The 25760-nt window shown below is 41.9% G+C and overlaps 1 protein-coding gene across 3 annotated transcripts in view; it reads left to right on the forward strand.

The window, feature by feature from the left end:
• The window catches only part of nap1l1 (nucleosome assembly protein 1-like 1), an 87277-nt gene extending 61834 nt beyond the window's left edge, over window positions 1-25443 (forward strand). The window contains exons 12-16 of one of the 3 annotated variants that reach the window (XM_059977559.1): window positions 3435-3557; window positions 4800-4832; window positions 5022-5072; window positions 21301-21338; window positions 24596-25443. In XM_059977559.1, coding sequence (XP_059833542.1) covers window positions 3435-3557; window positions 4800-4832; window positions 5022-5072; window positions 21301-21306 — 213 coding nt within the window. In that variant the 3' untranslated portion in view covers window positions 21307-21338; window positions 24596-25443. The remainder of the gene's footprint in view (window positions 1-3434; window positions 3558-4799; window positions 4833-5021; window positions 5073-21300; window positions 21339-24595) is intronic. The other 2 variants (XM_059977558.1, XM_059977557.1) reach the window with 2 other exon arrangements.
• The last annotated feature ends 317 nt before the right edge of the window (window positions 25444-25760 follow it).

Genomic DNA, 25760 nt, shown 5'->3' on the forward strand with positions numbered 1-25760 from the left:
GTCAGGTGTCAGATCTCAGTGGGAGAACATTTTGGAGATAGTGATTGCAATTCTATCCCCTTTACCATAGCATTGGAGAGGGATAGGAACAGACAAGTTAGGAAAGCATTTAATTGGAGTAAAGGGAAATAGGATATCAGGCAGGAACTTGGAAGCATAAATTAGGAACAGATGTCCTCAGGGAAATGTACGGCAGAAATGTGGCAAATGTTCTGGAGATATTTGCATTGAGTTCTGCATTGGTACATTCCAATGAGACAGGGAAAGGATGGTGGGGTACAGGAACCGTGGTGTACAAAGGGTGTTGTAAATTTAGTGAAGAAGAAAAGAAAAGCTTACAAAAGGTTCAAAACCTAGGTAATGATAGAGATCTAGAAGATTATAAGGCTAACAGGAAGGAGCTTAAGAATGAAATTCGGAAAGCCAGAAGATGCCACGAGAAGCAGTTGGTGGACATGATTAAGGAGAACCCCAAGGCATTCTACAAGTAGGTGAAGAGCAAGAGGATAAGATGAGAGAGAATAGGATGAATCAAGTGTGACAGTGGAGAAGTGTGTATGGAACCGGAGGAGATAGCAAAGTATTCACTAAATACCTCTGCTTCGGTATTCACTATAGAGAAGGATCATGGCGATTGTAGTGATGACTTGCAGTGGGCTGAAAAGCTTGAGCATATAGATATTAAGAAAGAGGGTGTGCTGGAGCTTTTGGAAAGCATCAAGTTGGATAAGTCACCAGGACCGGATGAGATGTACCCCAGGTTGCTGTGGGAAGTGAGGGTGGCGATTGCTGAGCCTCTGGCTATGATCTTTGTATCATCAATGGGGACAGGAGAGGTTCCGGAAGATTGGAGCGTTGCGGATGTTGTTCCCTTACTCAAGAAAGTGAGTAGAGTTTGCCCAGGAAATTGTAGACCAGTGAGTCTTACTTCAGTGGTTGGTAAGTTGATGGAAAAGATCCTGAGAGTCAGAATTTATGAACATTTGGAGAGGCATGATATGATTAAGAATAGTTAGCATGGCTTTGTCAAAGACAAGGTTGTGCCTTATAAACCTGATTGAATTTTTTGAGGATGTGACTAAAGTTGATGAAGGTAGGGCAGTAGATGTCATGTATATGGATTTCAGCAAGGCATTTGATAAGGTACCCCGTGCAAGGCTTATTGAGAAAGTAAGGACGCATGGGATCCAAGGGGACATTGCTTTGTGAATGCAGAATTAATTTGCCCACAGAAGGCAGAGTGGTTGTAGATGGGTCATATTCTACCTGGAGGCCAGTGACCAGTGGTGTGCCTTGGGGTCCCAGAACAGATCCCTTACTCTTTGTGATGTTTATAAATGACCTGGATGAGAAAGTAGAGGGTTGGGTTAGTAAATTTGCTGATGACACAAAGGTTGATGGTGTGGATAGTGTGGAGGGCTGTCAGAGATAACAGCGGGACATTGATAGCATGCAAAACTGGGCTGAAAAATGGCAGATGGAGTTCTGCCTAGAGAATTGTGTGGTGGTTCATTTTGGTAGGTCAAATATGATGGCAGAATTGTATTAATGGTAAGAACCTTGGCAGTGTGGAGGAACAGAGGGATCTTGAGGTCCAAGTCCATAGGACACTCAAAGCAGCTACGCAGGTTGACTCTGGTTAAGAAGGCGTACAATGAATTGGCCTTCATCAATCGTGGGAGTGAGTTTAGGAGCCGAGAGGTAATGTTGTTGCTATATAGAACCATGGTTAGACCTCACTTGGAGTACTTTGTTCAGTTCTGGTCACCTCACTACGGGAAGGATGTGGAAACCATAGTAAGGGTACAGAGGAGATTTACAAGGATGTTACCTGGTTTGGAGGGCATGCCTTATGGGAATAGGTTGAGTGAATTATGAGAGGTGACCTGATAGAGGTGTATAAGATGATGAGAGGCATTGATTGTGTGAATAGTCAGAGGCTTTTTCCTAGGGCTGAAATGTCCAACACGAGAGGGCACAGTTTTAAAGTGTGTGGAAGTAGGTACAGAGGAGATGTCGGGTAAGTTTTTTTACGCAGTGTGGTGAATGCATGGAATGGACTGCTGGCGACGGTGGTGGAGGTGGATACACTGGTGTCTTCTGGATAGGTATATGGAGCTTAGAAAAATAGCCAAACATGTCCTTACCTTAGAATTTACCTAGGGTTACCCACAGCTTTGTGGGCTGTTGGGCCTGTATTGCGCTGTAGGCTTTCTTTGTTTCTAAGATATGCAATCAGTTAGAAATGGTTTATTTTATTTCTTTCCATCAAGGCTGCTAAAAAAGGGTTAAGCTGACATCTGAAGTGACATTTTGTTTTATGGACAGGCTGGAATTAAGTTTAGAAAAGTGAAAAGAAACAAAGAGCCAGATGGATTTTAAGGGTTTATTTGCTATATACGTTTATTAAGAGTTTGCTGTTGTGTATTGCTTAGGTTGGGATGTGTAACAGTGTGGATGTAGTAAGGATGTCGCCTCTTGTGGGCAAAATCTAGAATTTGAGGTTGCTATTCAAACGCAATGGGATAAAGGACTGCAAAGCCTGGTTCTGACTTCAAGACAGGGGTTTATACTATTCGATACGGGTGGGTTACAGTATGAGTGATTACTAAATACAGGCAAGATTATATTGATGTTAGTTGGACCAGCCATATTTGAAATATAGAATATGCTAGATGGACAAATGGTTTCCACATTGTTAATTTGTGTGTATTAATAAGATTATTGTGTATTGGCCTCATAGAAACCAATGCTCTGGTTTGAGTGTAGGGTGGTAATTTGAATTGTATGTATACCTTCTGAACTAGGATCAGCCAATCTGAGAGGTCTTTAAAACAGCTCAAATCAGTTAAGGAATATTTGAGTAGTGGGGTTTAACTCTGCTGCCCTGTTCCTTCAAGCTGGTCATAGAGCTTTGAAATTCATGGCAGGTACAGCACAGAAACAGTAACCTGGTCTTTGAAAGATTTTTTAATGTTAAAAAGTAAATTTTCCAGCTTATTTTGTTTTCAAGTGAAGAGTTACTTCAATGTCTTGAGTATATTTTGTAATATCAGCCAGGATTTGCTCATCTTCTCTGATCAGGAAGAGTTTAAATTGAATTTTCCTTGTTTTAACCTAGTTTGCCATCCATTATTGTACATTTAATTAAACTTATTGGTAAACTGTTCAATCACCCTGTTTTTATCATTGGTGTTTTTTCTGAAATTGGGGTGCCAGTTTGGAATGAGATCTTTGCATTGCAATGGGGCAGGTGAGGTGGAGAAGAGAGACTTTTTAAAAAAAATATATTCTTAAATGAACAGTATGTTGAGGTGTGATACTGCTTCAATCTTGGAACGTGGGCAATCAATATTAACTTGGCTGCATTAAAGCAAGATTTTGCATTGCAGATAAAAATGAAGCTAGAACTTGTTTTATTTCTGCTATTTCAGGATGAAGACTCTGAGGCGATACTTGCTGCTGACTTTGAAATTGGTCACTTTTTGCATGAACGTGTAGTTCCACGAGCAGTGTTATACTTCACAGGCGAAGCTATTGAAGATGACGATGATGATGTAAGCCACTTTCTGAATTTAAGCAGTGGAATAATATAAACTGCGCTAGTACTTTAGTTCTTTCCGATAAGCTGCAGATTTAGTACACTAGTTAAAAGGCATCAGAAGGAAATTGTTCAGCAATTTTGTAGATGTTCCGCTGTTAGGTCGTCATGTTCCCCAGACCGAGTGTTTGAGGTTGTAATTTAAATGTCAAGAACTAATAGTTTGCATTAGAAATGACCAGCATGTTATTGGAGTCGATATGGCACAGTGGTTAACTTACTGGATTAATATTAAGGCCTGGTGATTTTAAGACAGCTTTGAATCATACCATAGCAGGGAAGTTTAAATTCAGTATTTTAACAAATCTGTGACAAAACTGCTATCAATAAAGGTGGTAATAGATGAATCTGATTCATTAATATCCAACAGGACAGGAAAACTTGCCATCCTTACATGGTCTTCTAACTTGCGACAAAATGTTCTATAATTTGGCCTGGCATACAATGTCGGGCGCAACCGCGGAGGTGCAATAATTTCTGTTGTGATGAATATTCCATGAACAAATACATTTTTGAAGTGCATATCATGATTGAAAGCCCAATTTACTGAATAAAATGGAACAAAAAAAGGTTTTACTGCAGAAATTTATTACGCGCCTCTGAAATGTCAGCGATGACTCAGATAATGGCATCTTTATTTAAAAGTGATTTCTATTCAAGTTGGGGGAAGCTCTATTCATGATGGTGACCGTATAAGACACATTGACTAAAAAATTTATCTTAAATATTTTATATAACTAGTAATTTATTTGAAGTAATGTTCAGTGCAATCTGTAGTAAGCTATTTGTTGTCCAGATAGGCTGTTCTAGAATAGAAAGATGACTATTCACATATTCTAGAAGGCAACATTTTTCTGATCATATCAGATCATCTCCATTGCCATGTTTTTTTATAGTGCAGCAAGAATACTGTCTGAAACTTTTCCACTTGTGAATCTCAACTTTTGTGTTTGTGTTAAATTTAGATAATTAGATAAAATCTAATCGTTATGCTCAAACTTTTAAAGTGACTGATTTTATTTCTTGTATTGAATAATTTACTCAGTTTAAGTGCTGCATTGGAGCTCTTGAAATTGGTTTATGAAATTGACACTCAAATTAGATGCATTTCAATACATCTATGGCAAATTATTTTTGTATTGGTTCATTAGATATAAAATGCAAAACAAAATCTGATTGTTTTTTTCTCCCAATACAGTATGATGAAGAGGGTGAAGAGGCAGATGATGAGGTGATCTTTTTACCTTTATATGGTAGAGGGGGAGGCAGAGAATGCTTTGGTGGTGATGTGGGATGTGGAATGTGTCCTGATTGTAGTAAGATTTTTTTTTTGTTTTACTAAATTCTTGTTGCGATGTGTGATCTTCCTGATGTTTTAAGGATAAAATTAGACCACTACCTCTGTGTTCTGTTTAAGCAGGAAGGAGAAGAAGAAGCAGATGAAGAGAATGACCCAGATTATGACCCTAAGGTGGGAGTTTGCTTACTTTCCAGTAGATGTGTTGCTAAATGGTGCTTAGCTTGTTTTCAACTTCAGTGCCATTTTATGTATTTGTGGAGGTCATTGCTACCCTGAACTATTTACCAAATCTCTTGTCTCCTTCATGATATTCTCAAATACATGTAAAATGTTTTGAATCATTTTCTTAAGTTATCTTTTTCCAACCAAAATGATGTTCAACAGGGTGTGGTGTTGACACTAAGCCTACTGTGAAGAGTATTAAATTAAGCATAACATTTACAAACTCTCAAAGTTTGAGTTCTAATTAGTTAGACCTAGTAAGGAGCTTAAAGAATTTATTTTTAGTTTGGTTGTTTGCATCATGCAAAACACTCATATTGAGAGAAATGAGTCCGGAAGATTCTGGGGAACACGGTACAGTACAGTACAGCACAGGAACAGGGCATTTGGGCCACATCGTTGTGCTGAGCCAGCTAAAAAGCAAATCAGAAACACCCAAACACTAATTCCTCCTACCCTCCACCATGTTCCTATCCCTCCATCTTCTTTGCGTCTATGTGCCTATCCAAACGTCTCTCAAAGGCCTCTAATGTATTTGGCTCTACCACCATACCAGGCAGCACATTCCAGACATTCATGCCTCTGAGTAGAAAAACCTGTGCCTCACACCCCCCTCTCACCTTCATTGCCCTCTGGTATTATACATTTCAACCGTGGAAACAGATATTCCCTTCAATTCTGTCTATGCCTCTTATAGTCTTGTACACCTCTGTCAGATCTCATCCAGCCTCTGCACTCCAGAGAAAACCACCCAAGTTTATCTAGCCTCTTGTGATAGCACATGCCCTCTAAACCAGGCAGCATCCTGCCTCTTCTGCACCCTCTCCAAAGCCTCAACATACTTCCTATAGTGCGGCAATCAGAATTGTATGCAATACTCCAGAAGTGGCCTAATCAGAGTTTTATAAAGTTGCAAAGTAACATCTTGACTTTTGAACTCAATGCCTTGACTAATAAAAGCAAGCATTCCATGAGCCTGCCTTAACCACCTTATGGATCTGTGTAGCCACTTTCAAGGAGCTATGAATTTGGATCTGCTCAATAACACTATTAAGAGTCTTGCCTGTGACAGTATACTGTTTCCAAGCATTTTCCCTACTAAGGGTAATCTGGGTTAAACTCCCATCTGCCTTTTCTCAGCCCATATCTGCAACTGATCTATATATCGTGCTGTATTCTTTACCAGTTTTCTACACTACCCACAACTTCACCAATCTTGGTATCATCTACAAATTTACTAACCCACCCATCTATATTTTCATCCAGGTCATTTATATACATTACAGCGAGGCAGAGGTTCCAGCACAGATCCTTACAGAACTTTGCAATTACTGACCTCCAGCTCGAATAAGTCCCTTCAACAACTACTGTCTTCTGTGTAAACCAGTTCTGAATCCAAACAGCCAATTTGCCACAGACCCCATGCATCTTAATCTGCTGGATTAGTCTTCCATGAGTGACTTTGTCAAACATTTTACTGAAATCCATGTAGACAACATCCATTACACGGCCCTCATCAATCTCTTGTCACTTTATCAAAAAATGTAATGAAGTTGGTAAGGCACAACTTGCAATAAACACAGCCATGGCTTAGGCCATGTTTTTACAAATGCTCATATATCCTGTTCAAGAATTTTCTGCAGCAAATTCCCCACAACTGATGTGAGATTTGCCAATCTGTAGGTCCCAGGATTTTCCCCTGTTCTTTTCTTAAACAGCAATACTGCATTAGCCACTCACCAGTCCTTCAGGACCTCACCTATGGCTAGAGGGGATATGAAGACATTGGTCAAGGGCCCAGTAATCTTGTCTCTCGCCTCTTTCAATAATCTGGGGTAAATCTCATCAGTCCCTGGTGAATTATCCACCTTAATACTCATTAGGAAGCCCATCACTTCCTCCTCCTTGACCTTTAAAAGCCCCGAAGTAAAGTATTTGTATAGTGGTGCTAGAAAGTTTGTGAACCTTGTTGAATTTTCTCTATTTCTTCATTAATGACCTAAAATATGATCAGATCTTCACATAAGTTCCAAAGCAAGATGAAGAGAGCCAATTAAATAAATAACACAAAATATACTTATTTATTGAGAAAAATGATCTAATATTACACTTGTTGGGAAAAGTATGTGACCCACTGAAGTAATATCTGCTCCAATCAATGAAATGAGATTGGAGGTGAAAGTTGTAGAGGTGCCCTGTAAAAGAAAGAAAGAAGATGCACAGGCTACTGACAGAGCCTGCTCTTAAAGCTTTTATGTGCAGTATGATTTCATCAAAACAACTTTCAGAGGACCTTGGAAAAATTATAGCAATACATGAAGCTAGAAACGGCTACAAAAGCTTTTCTAAAGACCTGAGTGTTCACAGTAAGAGAAATTGTCTCCAAATGGAGGAAACTGTTGCTACTGTCCTGGGGAATGGGCATCCTGCACAGCTCACAAAAGAGCACACAGTGCAATGCTGAAGGAGGTGAAAAAGAACCAAAGGGTAGCAGAAAAAGACCTGCGGAGATCTAGAACTTGCTAAAGTCTCTGTGTCCGCTATAAGAAAAACACTGAACAAGAATGGTGTTCATGGAAGTACACCACAGAGGAAACCACTGCTCTCCAAAAAAACATTGCTGCATGTCTCAAGTTTCTAAAAAACCACCTGGATGTTCCACAGCGCTTCTGGGACAATGTTCTGTGGAGAGATGAGACAAAAGTTGAACTTTCTGGCAGAAATGCACCTTGCTATGTTTGGAGGAAAAAGGGCACTGCACACAAACACCAAAACTTCATCCCAGCTGTGAAGCATGGTGGAAGGAGCATCATGGTTTAGGGTTACTTTGCTGACTCAGGGCCAGGACAGCTTGCAATTAGTCCATCATCTGAAGCTTAATACGAGTTGGATATGCAACAAGACAGTGATCAGAAAGATGACAGTGAATAAAATCAGTCCTCCCTACTTGTACATAGTTTTCTCCTTTTGCTTGTTCTTTCTTTCCTCTCTTCTATAAGTTCATACCTCAGATAAATATGTGGTGATTTGTTTCACTCACTCACTCACTCACTCACTCACTCACTCACTCACTCACTCACACTCTCTATCTGATAAATATGTACAATATCTGAAATACTTTTTATGGAAGTGTTTGATGAACTTCAATAAAAAATAAATTACAAAAAAAAGAAAAATGAGAATGAATCAACAACAGAATGGTTTAAAAAGAAGAAAATTTGTGTTTTGTAATGGCTGAGTCAGAGTCCTGACCTTAATCTTGTAGAAATGTGGAAGGATGTAAGGCAAGCAGTTCATGCAAGGAAGCCCACCGATGTCCCGGTGTTGAAGCAGTTTTTAAAGAGTAATGACCTAAAATTTCTCGGAGCTGATGTGCAGGACTAATCATCAGTTACCTGAAACGTTTGGTTGAAGTTATTGCTGTACAAGGGGGTCACATCAGTTACTGAAAGTTACATACTTTTTCCAACAAATACATGTAATATTGGATCATTTTCCCAATAAATAAATGAATAAGTATAATGTTTTTTTGTGTTAATTAGCCAGGTCCTCTTTATCTAATTTTGAGATGTGTCAAGATACAATCATATTTTAGGTCATATAAGACCGTAAGACATAGGAGCAGAATTTGGCCATCTTGCCCATCGAGTCTGTTCCGTCATTCAAGTCATGGCTGATCCATTTTTTATCTCCTCCTCAGCCCCAGTTTCTGGCTTTCTCCTGTAACCTTTCATGCCACGTCCAATCAAGAACCTATGAACCTTTGCCTTAAATACATCCAACGACCTGGCATCTACAGCTGCATGTGGTAACAAATTCCACAAAATCACCAGCCTTTGGCTAAAGAAATTCTCTGCATCTGTTTTGAAAGGGCGCCCCTCTATCCTGAGACTGTGCCCTCTTGTCCTAGACTCTCCTGCCATAGGAAACATCCTTTACACATCTGTTGTCTAGCCTTTCAACATCTGAAAGGTTTCAATCAGATACCACCTCATCCTTCTGAATTCCAATGAGTACAGACCCAAAGCCATCAAACGTTTCTTATGAACCGCCTCTGGACCCTCTCTAATGCCAGAACATCTTTTCTAAGATGAGGGGCCCAAAACTGTTCACAATACTCAAGGTGAGGCCTCCCCAGTGCCTTAAAGCCTCAGCATCACATCCTTGCTCTTGTATTCTTGACCTCTTGAAATTAATGCTAACATGGCATTTGCCTTTCTCACCACCGACTCAACCTGCAAGTTAACCTTCAGGATGTTCTGCACAAGGACTCCCAAGTCCCTCTGCATCTCAGATTCTTGGATTTTCTCCCTGTTTAGAAAATAGTCTGCACATTTATTTCTACTTCCAAAGTACCTGACCATGAATTTTCCAACATTGTGTTTCATTTGCCACTTTCTTGTCCATTCTTCCAATCTGTCCAAGTCCTTCTGCATCCTGTTTCCTCTCCACCAATCTCTGTATCATCTGCAAACTTGGCAACAAAGCAATCTATTCCATTATCTCAATCATTTATTTACAGCATAAAAAGAAGTGGTCCCAACACCGACCCCTGCGGAACACCACTAGTCACTGGCAGCCAATCAGAAAAGGATCCTTTTATTCCCACTTACTGCCTCCTACCAATTAGTCAATACTCTAACTTTCCAGTAATGTGTTCCTAACTTGGTAAGCAGCCAAGATGTGGCACCTTGTCAAAGGCCTTCTGAAAGTCCAAAAGTACCACATCCAGAGCATCCCCTTTATCTATCCTACTTGTCATCTCTTCAAAGAATTCCAACAAGTTTGTCCGGCAAGATTTTCCCTGAAGGAAACCATGCTGACTTTGTACAATCTTGTCCTGTATCACCAAGTATTCCATCACCTCATCCTTAACAATTAACTCTTAACATCTTCCCACCCACTGGGGTCGGGCTAACTGGTCTATGATTTCCTTTCTGCTGCCTTCCCCCTTTCTTAAAGAGTGGAGTAACATTTGCAATTTTCCAGTCCTCTGACACCATGCTAGAATCCAATGATTTTTGAAAGATCTTTTCTAATGCCACCACAATCTCTAACACTACCTCATTCAGAACCCTAGGGTGCAGTTCCTCTGGTCCAGGTGACTTATGTACCTGTAGGTCTTTCAGCTTTTTGAGCACCTTGTCTCTTGTAACAGTAATTACACCCAGTTATCTTCCTTCACACCATATTTATGCAGAAATAGAGAAAATTCTACAGGGTTCACAAACTCTTCTAACACCACTGTACACTCAGCACTGATCTCCTGATCCTCTGTATCCTTTTCCATGGTAAATAGTATTTTGCTTCAGTAAGTACCTCATTCACATTCTCTGCATCCAAACAAATGTTGTTTCTTTTTCCCTACCCCACATCCTTGAGTGGTCTCACCCTCTCCCCAGTTATTTTCTTGCTCTTGATGTATTCTTAGAATGTCTTGGTATTTACCCTACTCCTACTTGCCAAGGACTTTTCATGGTCCCTCTTAGCTTTTCTAATGTCCACCTTTAGTACTTTTCTGGCTTCTTTAAAATTCTCATGCTCCATTTGGTTCTAAGTTCTGAAGCTTTATGTAGTTTTTCTTCTTGACTAAATTCATCGCCTGTCTGCACAGCTACCTTCCCATCCCTGCCCCTCCTAATAGGAACATTCCTTTCCTGTACTCAGTGCAGTTGATCTTTCAACACTCTCCACATGTTTGTAGACTTGCCAGATAAAACATGTTCCCAGGTAAGGCTTAGTTCCTGCCTTATGCCCTCATAATTTCCCCTACTCCAATTTAACTCCCAAGGACCATACCTATCCTTGTAGCTATCCTGAAAATTAAGTAGTTGTGGTCACTGTTCACCCTCTGAAAGGTCAGTCACCTGGCCAGGTTCATTACCTAACACCAGGTCCAGTACTGCCCCTCCTCTTGTTGGATCATCTATATTTTGATAAGAAACTTTCCTACTAGGTACACTGAACAAATTCTGTCCCACCTAAACCCCTTACATTGAGAAGGTCTCAGTTTATATTAAGGAAGTTGAAATCTCCCATGACAGCAACCCTGTTACTTTTACACAGTTCTGTAATCTGATTATTTATGTGGCTGCTGGGAGTTCTAGTGCAATACCATTAGTGTAATTACACCTTTCCTATTTCTGATTTCCACCCAAACAGACTTGATGTCTGACCCTTCTTTTATGTCTCCTGAGTGCAGCTGTGATATTTTCCCTGAATGGTAATGCAACTCTTTCTCCTTCCCCCACCCTTTACCACCACATCTATCTTTCCTAAAACTTTGAAAATCTGGTATATTAATCACCTATTTCTGCCCCTCTCAACCAAGTTTCTGTAGTAGCCACAGCATTGTAGTTCCATGTACTTCTCCATGCTCTTAAGTTCATCTCCCTTATCCATAATATTCCTAACAAAATATCAAACACCAAACTATCTGACTCATCATGCCTGTTATGAGTGAGCCTCTAATGGCTGTGGATCTAGAGGTGTGACCCGTGGACCAGTGCTGCTGGGACACAAGCCGGGGCCTGATCAACCCTAGCTGGGTGTCCTGGGCAAGGGTGTCTGATGTTAAAAGACCCCACCACTCCGGTTACATCATTGATGGTGTGTCCCAGTGCACCCTCAGCATCTACAGTTATTTTGATTGTTTACATTTGGGAAAATTTAGACATGAATTCCACCACATTCTTTCTTAAGTACACTTCAATTTAATCAATTTAATGGCAAGGTTATTTGTATAATGATATTTTTCTTGTTTGTTCAGATCAGTTTTCTGAAACTGGTATTATAACTTTTGTCCCTTTGCCTACTTTTTAATAAGCACCATCCCATTGTAAAAGTTGGTAAGGTATGCATTAGGAAGAAAAATGTAAGTAAACAAGAAAGCAATCAGCATGGATTCAGAGGGTGGAAAGGCTTGCTTCCTGGCTGGATGATTCTGCAAATGTACCTAGAACCAGAGTTCAGCACAGAAATATTTTAGTCCACAAAAGCTATAAAACCCCATTTTCTTTAATCCCATTTATTTTCCCCTATTTTACACACTATGGGCAATTATCTCACCAGTTTGTATGTTTTTCAAATATTGAGGGAATTCAGGACATCTGGAGGAAATTCATGCGATCACAGGATTGAACCCAGTTGGCTGGAGCTATAACTCTGCTGGTTGTGCTACTGAACTGCCTTGTGCCTGTAGTGAATAATTTTGTTTAGTCTTAATTAGTGAATAGATAATTCTGAAGGTTTATTGTTCGGCTGAATGTATGATCTAGCTACTAAACAAACGCTATTGTTCCTTAATGTTTTTCTGTTGCAAATTAAAAAGAATGGTGCAACTATTTGTTTTGACATAATTACTAACATTTCATGTGCCTGATTACAACAGTGCAAGTTTCAGTAGCCATCTTTAACAAGTGAAATGCATATCAGAAATCTAGACTTCATGGGTGATGAACACTGAATACAAGGCTACTGTAGCCTGTGATATTTAAATAATATTCTTAATTATTATTTTCACATTTAAAGTGCCTGTTTAAAGTGTAAGTAACTGGTTTTTAGTGAAAAGGGTTCCTTATTCACAGTCAAAGGTGATTTTTAATGAAAATATTAAAAATCATTCGTTTGACAGTGCATAAGGATAAGTTTTCAATTGGTCATTAACCAGAGACCACATTTAAGATAACTGGTTAAGTTTTTAAGAGATGAGACAGGGAGAAATGTTAAGATTTTGAACCTACTGCCTAAAGGGGTGATGGAAGCAGATACAATTTAACTCCATAGGGGACTTATCACATAGGAGTGCTTATTAGTTGGAAGCTGGCCCATGTCATGAAAAGTTATTGTACTTTGTTCTGGTAATCCAACTGGAAATGTTCCAGTCATTTGGGTGCTTGTTAATTTGTAAATGGCTGAGTAATTGGGGAAATTTGTAAGTATATTAGTTGAAACATGCTGGATTTTCATTGCTGTATCATAAAGTGAAAATGCAACATGGTAGAGATATGTATACTGAGCACTTTTTAACCATCAGTTGAAACTTATCAAATTAATATGACACTTCTGACTAGTTCAACAATGTGTGGAGGACTCAGCATAACTTTGTTTAATGCAATAGAAGTGTAATTTATGAATTAGCTAGGAATCCTTGGAGAAGTATATCATGTAATACTGAGCTGGGAATTCAATCCATTGTAGCAATGGGCTAAACACAGTGCTGAAATAATGACACGCAGTCGGTAAGTCGTTTTGAAACTAGTTTATTCACACTTCGTGGCGCTGGCATTTAATCCTTAGCGCCTGCCCCCTCTGGGTGGAAATGACGTCAGAGGTGCATTACCAAAGTCTCCCCCTGCGCGCTGGCTATTTGTGAGCCAGTTCGCCTGCGCAGAAAGTGGGTCACCACATAACCCCGCCCCCCAAGAACCAGCAATACACCCCCCCAATGTCCACAGTCTGGATCGGCCTCTGTTTGGGAGGTCTGCCTCTGCGCCGTGGTGCCTGAACCTCAACCAGCTGCACCAAGTCCACATGAGTCGGTCCACTGTGAAAACCTCCTCTTTACCCCCAATGTCCAGAACGTACATGGACCCGTTGTTGATCACCTTGAACGGCCCCTCGTACGGCCGCTGTAGCAGTGCCCAGTGTCCGCCTCTTCCTACAAACACAAACTTAGTTCTGCAGGTCTTTGGGTACATGGGTCGGGGTCCGTCTGTGCTGTGAAGTCGGTACAGGGGCCAGGTCGCCGAGCCTCTCACGTAGTCTGTCCAGGAATGCTGCGGGTTCTTCCTCTTGCCCCCTTGGGGCTAGTATGAACTCTCCTGGGACGGCCAGGGGTGTGCCGTACACCAACTCGGCCGACGAGGCGTGCAGATCCTCTTTGGGTGCTGTGCGAATTCCAATCAAGACCCAGGGAAGCTCGTCCACCCAGTTAGGTCCTCAAAGGCGGGCCATGAGAGCCGACTTCAAGTGACAGTGGAAGCGTTCCACTAGTCCGTTCGACTGTGGGTGGTAGGCAGTAGTGTGGTGTAGCTGCGTTCCCAACAGGCTGGCTGGGGGATGTCACGTGATGACGTAGGATCGAGACGTAGAAATCCAGCTCTAGTAAAATACCAGTAAAATAACGTTTAAGTGAAGAAAAGTTAATACTTTTTTTAAAAAACTACTTATAAACTATTCAGGATTGTCAAGATATGCCTTCTAAACAGAAGCAGAAGATAACTACTACTTTGAAGACAACACAAGTTGGAAAAGAATCAAGGCTGGTCGCTATGAAAGAGCCTCGGGCTCAACTGCATTTTACCTTTGGTGATACAGAACTGAGGCAACATCAACCGTTTCCAAAAAAAAAGAGCAACAGGAATTGCGCATGCGTGAAGGAAAGGGCATGCACAAACACGAGCAACCCAAACTACAAATCCCAGCTACGATCGGAACTGAAAGTGAAGATGAGGTGGAATCAGATTCTCTGGATAAATCAGATGAAGATACAAAGAAGAGCAACAGGAAGAGGTTGGAGGTGATGGGGATGTAAGAAAAACTTTGGTGCAAATAATGCATGAATTAAAAGCATTAAAAGTAATAAAAAGGTATTTAAAATATGAAGGTTGTTTGATAAAATGATGAAAAGTCAGGACAAAATGGACTTGAAAATAAAAAACTTGGAAGAAACAATGGGAGACACCATTGATAGAGTGAATAAAATGGAAGATAATATTTCTGCCTGGACATCAGAAAGAAAACAGTTGTTGGAAAAAGTGGATGTGCTTGAAAATTTTAGCAGACGAAACAATATTAGGACTTAAAGAAGGTATAGAGGGAGAGGATCCAATACAATTTTTTTCAAAAATGGATCCCGGAAATTTTGGAAATGGAAGGAGGAACCCAGTTAATTGAAAGGGCTCACAGAGCCTTAAGACCAAGACCTCAAGTTGATCAAAACCCACGATCAATCTTGATAAAATGCTTAAGATATCAAGATAAAGAAAAGATCCTGAAGGCGGCTACCCAACGTGCCAGAAAGAGAAACAGGCCATTGATGATAGAAGGGAAAACAGTTCTTTTCTATCCTGATAAGTTATGACCTTTTGAAGAGAAAGAAGGAATTTAACCCAACAGGCTGGGCACAGCAGACCACAAGCTGGAGGTGAACTGGGCATCTCTGTTGGAGGCAATGTGGGCTGGTACCCTGAAGCGTGCTACCCAGGTTGCAATCAGTGCTCGGGCGCAGGAATCGGCAGATGTGTCGCTAAGCAGGACTGCCTCTGGCCACCTTGTGAACCGGTCTACCATAGTTAGGAGGTACCGCGCTCCTCGGGACACTGGTAGGGGGCCCACGATATCCACATGAATGTGGTCAAACCTCCGGTGGGTGGGTTCGAACTGCTGCACGGTGCTTTAGTGTGCTGCTGCACCTTGGCTGTTTGGCACTACACGCACGTTCTGGCCCATTCACTGACCTGCTTGCGAAGTCCGTGCCACACGAACTTGCTGGAGACCAGCTGGATGGTTGTCCATATGGATGCGTCAAACCGTATGCAGTCGAAAACTCGCAGCCTCCAGGCTGCCGGGACGATGGGGCGAGGTTGGCCGGTAGCCACATCGCACAGGAGGGTCCTCTCACCTGGGCCTATGAGAAAGTCCTGCAGCTGCAAACCCGAGACTGCGGTCCTGTAGCTGGGCATCTCGTCGTCTGCCTGCTGCACCTCCGCCAGTGCTGCACAGTCCACCCCCAGGGACAGGGCCTGGACAGCTGTTCTGGAGAGTGCGTCCGCCACGACATTGTCCTTTCCCGAGACATGTTGGATGGCCGTCGAGTACTTGGAGATGTAGGACAGCTATCGCTGCTGGCGAGCTGACCAGGGATCAGACATCTTCATGAACGCAAAGGTCAGCGGTTTGTGGTCCGTGAACGCGGTGAACGGCCTGCCTTCTAAGAAGTACCTGAAATGCCAGATTGCCAGATACAGTGCCAACAGCTCCCGGTCGAAGGCACTGTACTTGAGTTCGGGTGGTCGTAGGTGCTTGCTGAAGAACGCCAAGGGTTGTCAGCGCCCCTCGATGAGCTGCTCCAGCACCCCACCGACTGTTGTGTCGGATGCGTCCACCGTGAGTGCGGTCGGAACGTCCGTTCTGGGGCGCACCAGCATCGCAGCATCTGCCAAGGCTTCCTTGGCTTTAACGAAAGTGGCCGAGGCCTCCTCGTTCCAAGTAATGTCCTTGCCTTTACCCGACATCAGGATGTACAAAGGGTGCATGATTTGGGCTGCTGAGGGGAGGAAACGATGGTAGAAGTTCACCATACCAACGAACTCCTGTAGGCCTTTGACCGTGTTGGGCTGGGCAAAGTGGAGGATCGCATCTACCTTGGCGGGCAGAGGTGTTGCCCCGTCTTTGGTAATCCTGTGGCCCAGGAAGTCGATGGTATCGAGACCGAACTGGCGTTTGGCTGTGTTGATCATGAGGCCGAAATCACTCAGGCAGGAGTAGAACTGGCGGAGGTGGGACAGATGCTCCTGCCGACTACTGCTGGCTATAAGGATGTCGTCCAAATAGATGAACGCAAAGTCCAGGTTCAGTCCTACCGCATCCATTAGCCGCTGGAACGCCTGTACGGCATTCGGAGGAACTGGAACAGGCTGAGTGGGGTGATGAGTGCTGTTTTGGGGATGTCTTCAGGGTGCACCGCGATTTGATGATATCCCTGGACAAGGTCTACTTTGGAAAATATTCTTGCCCCATGCAAGTTTGCTGCAAAGTCCTGTATGTGTGGCATGGGGTAGCGGTCTGGAGTTGTAGCCTCGTTCAGTCTGTTCAGCCATAGTCATTAGCGGCAGATGGCCCTGGCCCTTGCGGGGTGGGCGACAACAGTGGGCTTTTGTGCCCCTCCGCTGGTGGTAGAAACACCACTATTCACTGTACTCCTCACTCCTGCCTCTGTGTTGTGTGCGCCCCCCTGCCGGGCCTGGTCTGGTCCGCTTTTGGGCGCGTGGCCTGGTAATCTGACCGATGGACATGTTCTCATGTTCTCCCTCTTGGCTTTCCACTGCACGTCTGCCCGGGCCACCACCTTCCAGGAGTTGCTGAAATCTGCGTCGGCCAGCAGCAAGATGTATGTCCTTGGGCAGTTGCTCTAGGAACGCTTGCTCGAACATGAGGCAGGGCTTGTGTCCGTCAGCCAGGCGAGCATCTCGTTCATCAATGCTGACGGCAGTCTGTCTCCCAAACTGTCTCACTCCATGAGAGGCCAAAGGTCCCAATGAGCAGCGCTTTGAATGCTTCATATTTGCCGCCTTCTGGGGGCGACTGTATGAAATCCGCAACCTGGGCGGCCGTCTCCTGGTCGAGGGCTCTCACTACGATAGTAATGCGCGGAATCGGAAGATATCTGCCGAATCTGGAACTAGGCTTCTGCTTGGCTAAACCACACGCGTGGTCGCAGTGTCCAGAAAGTTGGCAGTTACAGCGAAACTGCGTGAACAGATGAAGAGTTGGTCATCTTTGGTCCAAATCACATTTGGACCATCGGGGTCACCAATGTAAAGATGTGCTACACACAGTGCTGAAATAATGACACGCAGTTGGTAAGTCGTTTCGAGACTTGTTTATTCAAACTTCGTGGCGCTGGCATTTAATCCCTAGAGCCTGCCCTCTCCAGGCGGAAATGACATCAGAGGTGCATTACCAAAGTCTTCCCCTGCGCGATGGCTATTTGTGAGCCGGTTTGCCTGCGCAGAAAGTGGGTCGCCACACCATCAACTTTTCCTTTTGCATCTTTCACACTATCAGCACCTCAATTTTAGAAATTTCAGTCCTTCAGCTTCTATCAAAAGTGACATTGAAATTTGTTCTATAAAACAATTTACAGTTGGTGCGATATTGCAGCTTATTTCACTCCTTCTGAGTTGAGGTTAATTAAACATTTGTCAACACAAAAAAAGGCTACAGGGAGTTAGGAAGGAAGTTGAGAAGCAGGACCGCAAAGGTAGTCATCTCAGGATTACTGCCTGTGCCAGGAGACAGTGAGAATAGGAATAGAATGAGGTGGAGGATAAACACATGGCTGAGGGATTGGGGCAGGGATTCTGATTTATGGATCATTGGGGCCTCTTTTGGGGCAGGTGTGACCTGTAGAAAAAGGACTGGTTGCACTTGAATCCCGGGGGACCAATATCCTGGCGGGGAGGTTTGCTCAGGCTACTGGGGAGAGTTTAAACTAGAAATATTGGGGGGTGGGAACCAAACTGAAGAGACTGAGGAAGAGGAGGCTGGCTCACAAATAGGGAAAGCCAGGAGACAGTCTGTGAGGGAGGATGGGCAGGAGATAGAGAAGGGACGTGCTCAGACCAAAGGTTTGAGATGTCTATTTTAACGCAAGGCGTGTTGTGAACAAAGCGGATGAGCTTAAAGCATGGATCAGTGCATGGAGATATGATGTGGTGGCCATTAGAGAGACTTGGATGGCGCAGGGGCAGGAATAATTACTTCAAGTGCCAAGCTTTAGATGTTTCACAAAGGACAGGGAGCGCGGCAAAAGAGGTGGGGGCATGGCACTGTTGATCAGAGATGGTGTCAGGGCTGCAGAAAAGGTGGACACCATGGCGGTATGGTCTATGGAGTGTCTGTGGGTGGAGGTTAGGAACAGGAAGGGATCCATAAATTTACTGGGTTTTTTTTTAAATAGGCCGCCCAATAGTAACAGGGATATCAAGGAGCAGATAGTGAAACAGATCCTGGAAAGGTGTAACAATAACAGTTGTCGTGATGGGAGATTTTAATTTCCCAAATATAGATTGGTATCTCCCTAGAGCAAGGGGTTTAGATGGGGTGGAGTTTGTTAGGTGTGTTCAGGAAGGTTTCTTGACACAATATGTAGATAAGCCTACAAGAGGAGAGGCTGTACTTGATTTGGTATTGGGAAATGAACCTGGTCAGGTGTCAGATCTCAGTGGGAGAGCATTTTGGAGATCGTGATCATAATTCTATCCCCTTTACAATAGCATTGGAAAGAGATGAGAACAAACCAGTTAGAAAAGCGTTTAATTGGAGTAAGGGGAATTATGAGGCTAGCAGGCAAGAAATTTGAAGCTTAAATTGGAAACAGATGTTCTCAGGAAGAAATGTGGCAAATGTACAGGGAATATTTGGATATTTGAATATTTGGAGTTCTGCACAGGTAAGTTCCAAAGAGACAGGGAAGTTATGGTAGGGTACAGGAAATGTGTACAAAGGCTACAATAAATCTAGTCAAGAAGAAAAGAAAAGCTTGCAGAAGGTTCAGAGAGCTAGGTGATGTTAAGGATCTGGAAGATTATAGGGCTAACAGGAAGGAACTTAAGGAAATTAGGAGAGCCAGAAGGGGCCATGAGAAGGCCTTGGAGGGCAAGATTGAGGAAAACCCCAAGGCATTCTGCAAGTAGGTGAAGAGCAAGAGGATAAGACATGAAAGAATAGGACCTATCAAGTGTGAATTGGTCTGGAGGAAATAGCAGAGATAATTAATGAATACCTTGCTTTAGTATTCTCTGTGGAAAAGGATCTTGGTGATTGTAGTGATGACTTGCAGCAAACTGAAAAGCTTGAGCATGTAGATATTAAGAAACAGGATGTGCTGAAGCTTTTGGAAACCATTAAGTTGGACAAGTCACCAGGACTGGATGAGATGTACCCCAGGCTACTGTAGGAAGCGAGGGAGGAGACTGCTGAGCTTCTGGCAATAATCTTTGCATCATCAATGGGACGGGAGAGGTTCCAGAGGATTGGAGGGTTGCAAATGTTGTTCTTTTATTCAAGAAAGGGAGTAGAGATAGCCCAGGAAATTATAGACCAGTGAATCTTACCTCAGTGGTTGGTAATTTGATGAAGATGATCCTGAGAGGCAGGATTTATGAACATTTGGAGAGGTATAATATGATTAGGAATAGTCAGCATGGCTTTGTCAAGGGCAGGTCCTCACGAGTCTGATTAAATTTTTTGAGAATGTGACTTAAACACATTCAAGGAAGAGCAGTAGATGTAGTGTGTATGGATTTCAGCAAGGCTTTTGATAAGGCACCCAATGCAAGGCTTATTGAGAAAGTAAGGATGCATGGGATCCAAGGGGACATTGCTTTGTGGATCCAGAACTGGCTTGCCCACAGAAGGCAAAGAGTGGTTGTAGACGGGTCATACACTTACTACATGAAGGTTGGTCACCAGTGGAGTGCCTCAGGGATCTGTTCTGGGACCCTTACTCTTCATGATTTTTATAAATGACCTAGATGAGGAAGTGGAGGGATGGGTTAATAAGTTTGCTGATGACGCAAAGGTTGGAGGTGTTGTGGATAGTGTGGAGGGCTGTCAGAAGTTACAGCGGGACATCGATAGGATGCAAGACTGGGCTGAGAAGTGGCAGATGGAGTTAAACCCAGATAAATGTGAGGTGGTTCATTTTGGTAGGTCAAATATGATGGCAGAATATAAAGAATCTTGGCAGTGTGGATTATCAGCAGGATCTTGGGGTCCGAGTCCATAGGACACTCAAAGCAGCTGCGCAGGTTGACTCTGGTTAAGAAGACGTACAGTGTATTGGCCTTCATCAATCGTGGAATTGAATTCAGAAGCCGAGAGGTAATGTTGCAGCTCTATAGGACCCTGGTCAGACCCCACTTGGAGTACTGTGCTCAGTTCTGGTCGCCTCACTACATGAAGGATGTGGAAGCCATAGCAAGGGTGCAGAGGAGATTTACAAAGATGTTGCCTGGATTGGGGAGCATGCGTTATGAGAATAGGTTGAGTGAACATGGCCTTTTCTCCTTGGAGCGACGGAGGATGAGAGGTGACCTGACAGAGGGAGTTTAAGAGGGAGTCCCAGGAGCGATTGTGAATAGATTCTCATTCTTTTTCTCCTCATTCTTAAAGCATTTTGGAAGTTTTGACATGGATTTTTATTGATATTTGTGTATTGCAAAATTGCTGGAACTTATAGTTTTGAATAGTACATAAAGTTCTGAAAAGGTCCATGTCTAATTTTCCTTGAGATTTATTTGTATTATTAATATTTTAATAGTATAATACAAATTACCTTTTGAGATTAGCTTTATTAGTTCAGAATTAGTATGTTAATTGGAATTTGAGCATAACTAGTTTAAAGTTTTGTACTTTCATGTCAGCTGCTCTTTGAATTTTTCCTTACTAGGTTTAAATGATGGCTAGAAATAACCCTACCCCTGGTAGGTAAGGCTTGCTGATCTTTATTACATAATACTTGAACTAACTACATGCTTTTGTCAAGTACTAATTAGTGGCATCTTAATTTGGTTCTTGCTGCAGTAACTGTCAATGTTTTGACTTTCTAGTTTTCAGTCCAATCTGGCATAATTACTGCAGTGAGACATCAGTTCATAAATCATTTTTAAAATTCAGCTAGATATAGTGTGTGCTGTGTAAATTTTTGTAGAAGTGATGCTGAATGTGCTCAATTAGCTTAGAGATTGGAAGGATTATTATATTGAAGTTGTGTTTGAGGAGTTTTATTCAAACTGCTTATACTGAATATAAGTTCTAATTGTATGCTCCTCAATGTATACGAGTGTCTCAAGATTAGCATTATGTTGATGTTCCTGTATTGTGCTAAACATGTAAAACAAATGATACTTTCTGGAGTTTGAGTTGTGTTGAAGTTTGAAGTTGAACATGAGTTGTTGCTAAGTTAAACTGAAGGGCACAACTAGGTGTTGGAGGAAAGAATCACCTGAACAGTGTGTCAGGTCTGTCTTTGCAACAGGTGGTTCCATGGCAGCTTCATAAAATCAAACTTGTAACTACAATTGTTAAATATGGAGACTGCAAGTTTTTAATTCCTGGCTTTTTTCAAAGCAATGGCATCTTAATCAAATAATATTGGTGCTGCAGGAGGGAATTGAATTGTGCTAGTTTTGAGAGAATAGAGCAATTAACTTTTCATTTATGATAATGACATGACCTGTCACCACAACCCTAAATGACTTGATAGGACATGATTTGAATGATTAATTGCTGTACACTGAAATCTGAATGCTTACCTTGCCTTTTATTGCCCCATCATCCCCTGCCTACACGTGCACCACTTCCCATTGTCCCCTTACAAAAATTTTAGTTAACACAGGTGTTGTACAATAAGTTTTTCATGTTATCCTTTGTTTTTGAAATCCCCAAGTTAATGAAGTGTTTGAACTCCAGTGCAACAGAAGCTCAAATGAATTGCAACAGCCTGGAAAAAGTATTCCTGAGACAGGGACCAATATAGATAACTAAGTACAGTGCTGACGGATGTCAAGATCTAGTGTGAGTTAGTTTGCATGCAGTGGAGTTTTGGATTTAAAGCTGCACATTTTGGAGACAATTGCAAAATAGCAATGTTTCAGTAATGTTTGGGAGTTATCATTTGGCATATAGATGTCTTTATTCTTTGGTTGCTCAAGCATTCTGTTCAATTACAGTGGATTCCAGTTAATTGGGATAGCGTTTATTTGGGACAACTCTTAAAGAATTAAATTGAGAAAATAGCCAGGATTCCTTTTGTTCGGGACGATGCTGCGTAGTTGGGACAGGAGACTTACTAAACAGTTTTAACTGGCATCAGTTGTGTGCACTTGCATGGTCGTAGACATTACTGTATTTAGAGTAATGGGTTTTTTAAAAAGTGTCAGTTACATGTGTTTGTGTTTAAGAAGCAGTGATTTTTGTCACTGAGTTGGTGAGAAATAAGTAGTATGATGATTCAGATCTGTTTGGCTCATGGTTTCAAGCAATAAGGCTTGGAGATGCCAGAAGTTACCTGGAGTGAAAATTAAGCATTTTCACTGCTTCATCTTAGGAACTACAAAGCATTTGAAGGTACTGATAATTATCTTGAATGTTACAATGAAAATAGATTTGCAGGATTTTGTTCATCAGTGTCTGGGGCCCTGAATCGTTGTGGTTGTTTAGGGCCCTCACTACCATTCAGGTTCCCAAGCAGCCCTTCCAGGCAAGGCGACACTTCACCTGTGAGTTTGTTGGGGTTATGTACTGTGTTCGATGCTCCTAGTGTGGCCTCCTGTAGATCGATGAAATACAGAGTAGATTAGGAGACTGCTTCGCTGAGCATCTACGCTCCATCCACCAGAACAAGTGGGGTCTCCTGGTGGCCACCCATTTTAATTGCCATTCCAATGTATCCATCCTTGGCCTGCTCTACTGTTGTGATAAGGCCTCACTTGGGTTGGAGGAACAATATCTTGTATTCTATTTGGGTGGCCTCCAATCTGATGGCATAAACATTGATTTCCTCAAATTTCCAGTAATGACCCCCTCACCATTTCCCACCCCTCTTTCCCCTCTCATGTTATCTCCTTGTCCACCCATCACCTCCCTCTGGTGCTCCTTCACCCTCCCCTTCTTTTTCTTCCATGGTCTTCTGTCTCTTTCACCAATAAACTTCCTAGCTCTTTGCTTTATCCCTCCCCCTCCAAATTTCACCCATCTTTTGGTGTTTCTCTCTCCCCTCCCCCACTTTCCAAATCTACTCAACTTTTTTCTCCAGTCCTACCAAAGGGTTTCGGTTCAAAATGTTGACTGTGCTCATTTCCATAGGTGCTGCCTGGCCTGCTGAGTTCCTCCAGTATTTTGTGTGTGTTGTTTAATAATGTTGACCTGGAATATATTTTGAAGTTTCAGATTGCACATTCTGCCAATATATCCAAAATGTTGGCGTCCTTTTTGTTGGTTTGATTGAACCAGAATGAGTAGTGTCACTAGTTTGTCCGGTCAGTGTGTGTTTGTCTGGAAGATATAAACTAATCTCCAAGCCTCAATTGAATATGTAGGTTTGTTTTGTTGTTCTTTAGAATGATTCAAACATATGCTTCAGAATGTAATATTACTTTGATCTAAAGAAAATGGTTCTTTTGCCTTGTTTAAAATTGGACCTGGCTCCAAGCATAGCTATCGTGTATTTTGTTCTGCAATGTCCTGGATGGAAATGTGTGTGGAGTCAAGCAAATTCAGATTGATCTGTTTCCTGGTATGAGATTTTTTTTTTAGATATAACTTGGGTTTTGGCCAATAAGTTGCTTTCCATACTCCTTCTTTCCCTATTTCATACTAATAATCCCTCTGTACCTTTTGAAAGAACCTGTGTTGGTATATTCAATGAGCTGCTTTGTGTTTATAAAGACCTCGTCTTGTGTGCTCATCTGTTTGGAAATCCTGTTCATGTATATGTAGATAAAGATAGTTAATGTTTCCCTGCTTTCTAAGATCCAATTTCCTCAAATAGTGCTGTAGATTAAAAATGTTACAACCAGAGTCACTAATCACTTTTGTAGAATACAAATTGCATTTCAATATGTGCTTGAACTTGTTATATATAACTAGTTGAAGATTTAAAGGATGTTTGTAGTGCTGCAGATACTTTATCCAAGCCATGTCTGTTTCTGATTAATCTAATTTGCTTTTCTGTCTCTCAACAGAAGGATCCAAACCCACCATCTGAGTGCAAACAGCAGTGAAGTCTGCTTATGTGGCCTTGAGGAACAACTGCACTGTACTGGCTTACTATAGACAACTAATAGTTACTTAACAGCCTTATAATGTTTTGTATTTTCTTGGTAGGACAAATTTCAATTAACTTTTTTTGGTTAATCATGAGCCCTTGAATCAGCCAGTTCAGAATATGGTTGGTACTCTTGTATTGTCTATTAATTGGTTGTTCATGGAATGGAGTTCATAGAAGTCCCAGAATTTGTCATTCCAGTGCTACAGAATTTGGATTCTTCAGAATAACGTGTATTAGAGACACCACCAATGGCTTTTAGGAACAGCAAAATGCAGAGACCAATATTTGTTTTAGAGATATCTCTTGCTGGAGAACAATCAACCAAAGTAATTAACCTTCTCTTCAGCCCTGTTGTCTAAATGTATAAAACTGTGGAAAGATTTGTTTTGTAGCTGGATGAGTGTAATGTGGACTTTATACAAAATTATAGAAATAAAATTGTGCAACATGTCTGTGCTTACACTAGCTGTGCCTTCATTACTCGTGTTCCTGTAAAAACACGCAGTTCCAGTGAGTTATCTGCTGGAGACGCATTGGAAAAATGTGGCTGGAATCTATAAATGGAGTTGCAGAATAGTTAATGGAAGGTTTACAATATGTCCAGCCATCTGTACTGCTCATACATTGTTTGCTTAATTATGCTATGGTTTTGTTTATTTGTTTTAATGTCAGATTGTGAGCAACATGATAACTTAACCACCGCCTAAAAGGTCCTGCTGTACCACTTGGGTTGTGAATAAAAAGTAGTATTTTCAGATTTTTTTTATTCGTCCAGCTTGTGTGCTGTATCGTTTACTTTGTCACAACACAATCACACTTTTGCTGTTTGGGCTGTGATCTAAAAGAGCACTCCCACTTCTGATTGCGGGCCTGTGCTGCAGTTATTCTTTCAGCTCTCTGATTTGTATATCTGCTGCATCAGCAATTAAATGCTCCATTTTAAAAACTATTGGCATACATCATCTTTGTTTTATCTTCTGTGGATGTACTTTAATCTCAGTTGATCTATGATCTCTTGTCCTGAAGTGGAATAAAATATATCCATGTACTGTACATAGTTATTTTTAAGTGTTATGAGT

Source organism: Hypanus sabinus, chromosome 8, assembly GCF_030144855.1.
Source record: "Hypanus sabinus isolate sHypSab1 chromosome 8, sHypSab1.hap1, whole genome shotgun sequence".
Classification (NCBI taxonomy): Eukaryota; Metazoa; Chordata; class Chondrichthyes; order Myliobatiformes; family Dasyatidae; genus Hypanus; species Hypanus sabinus.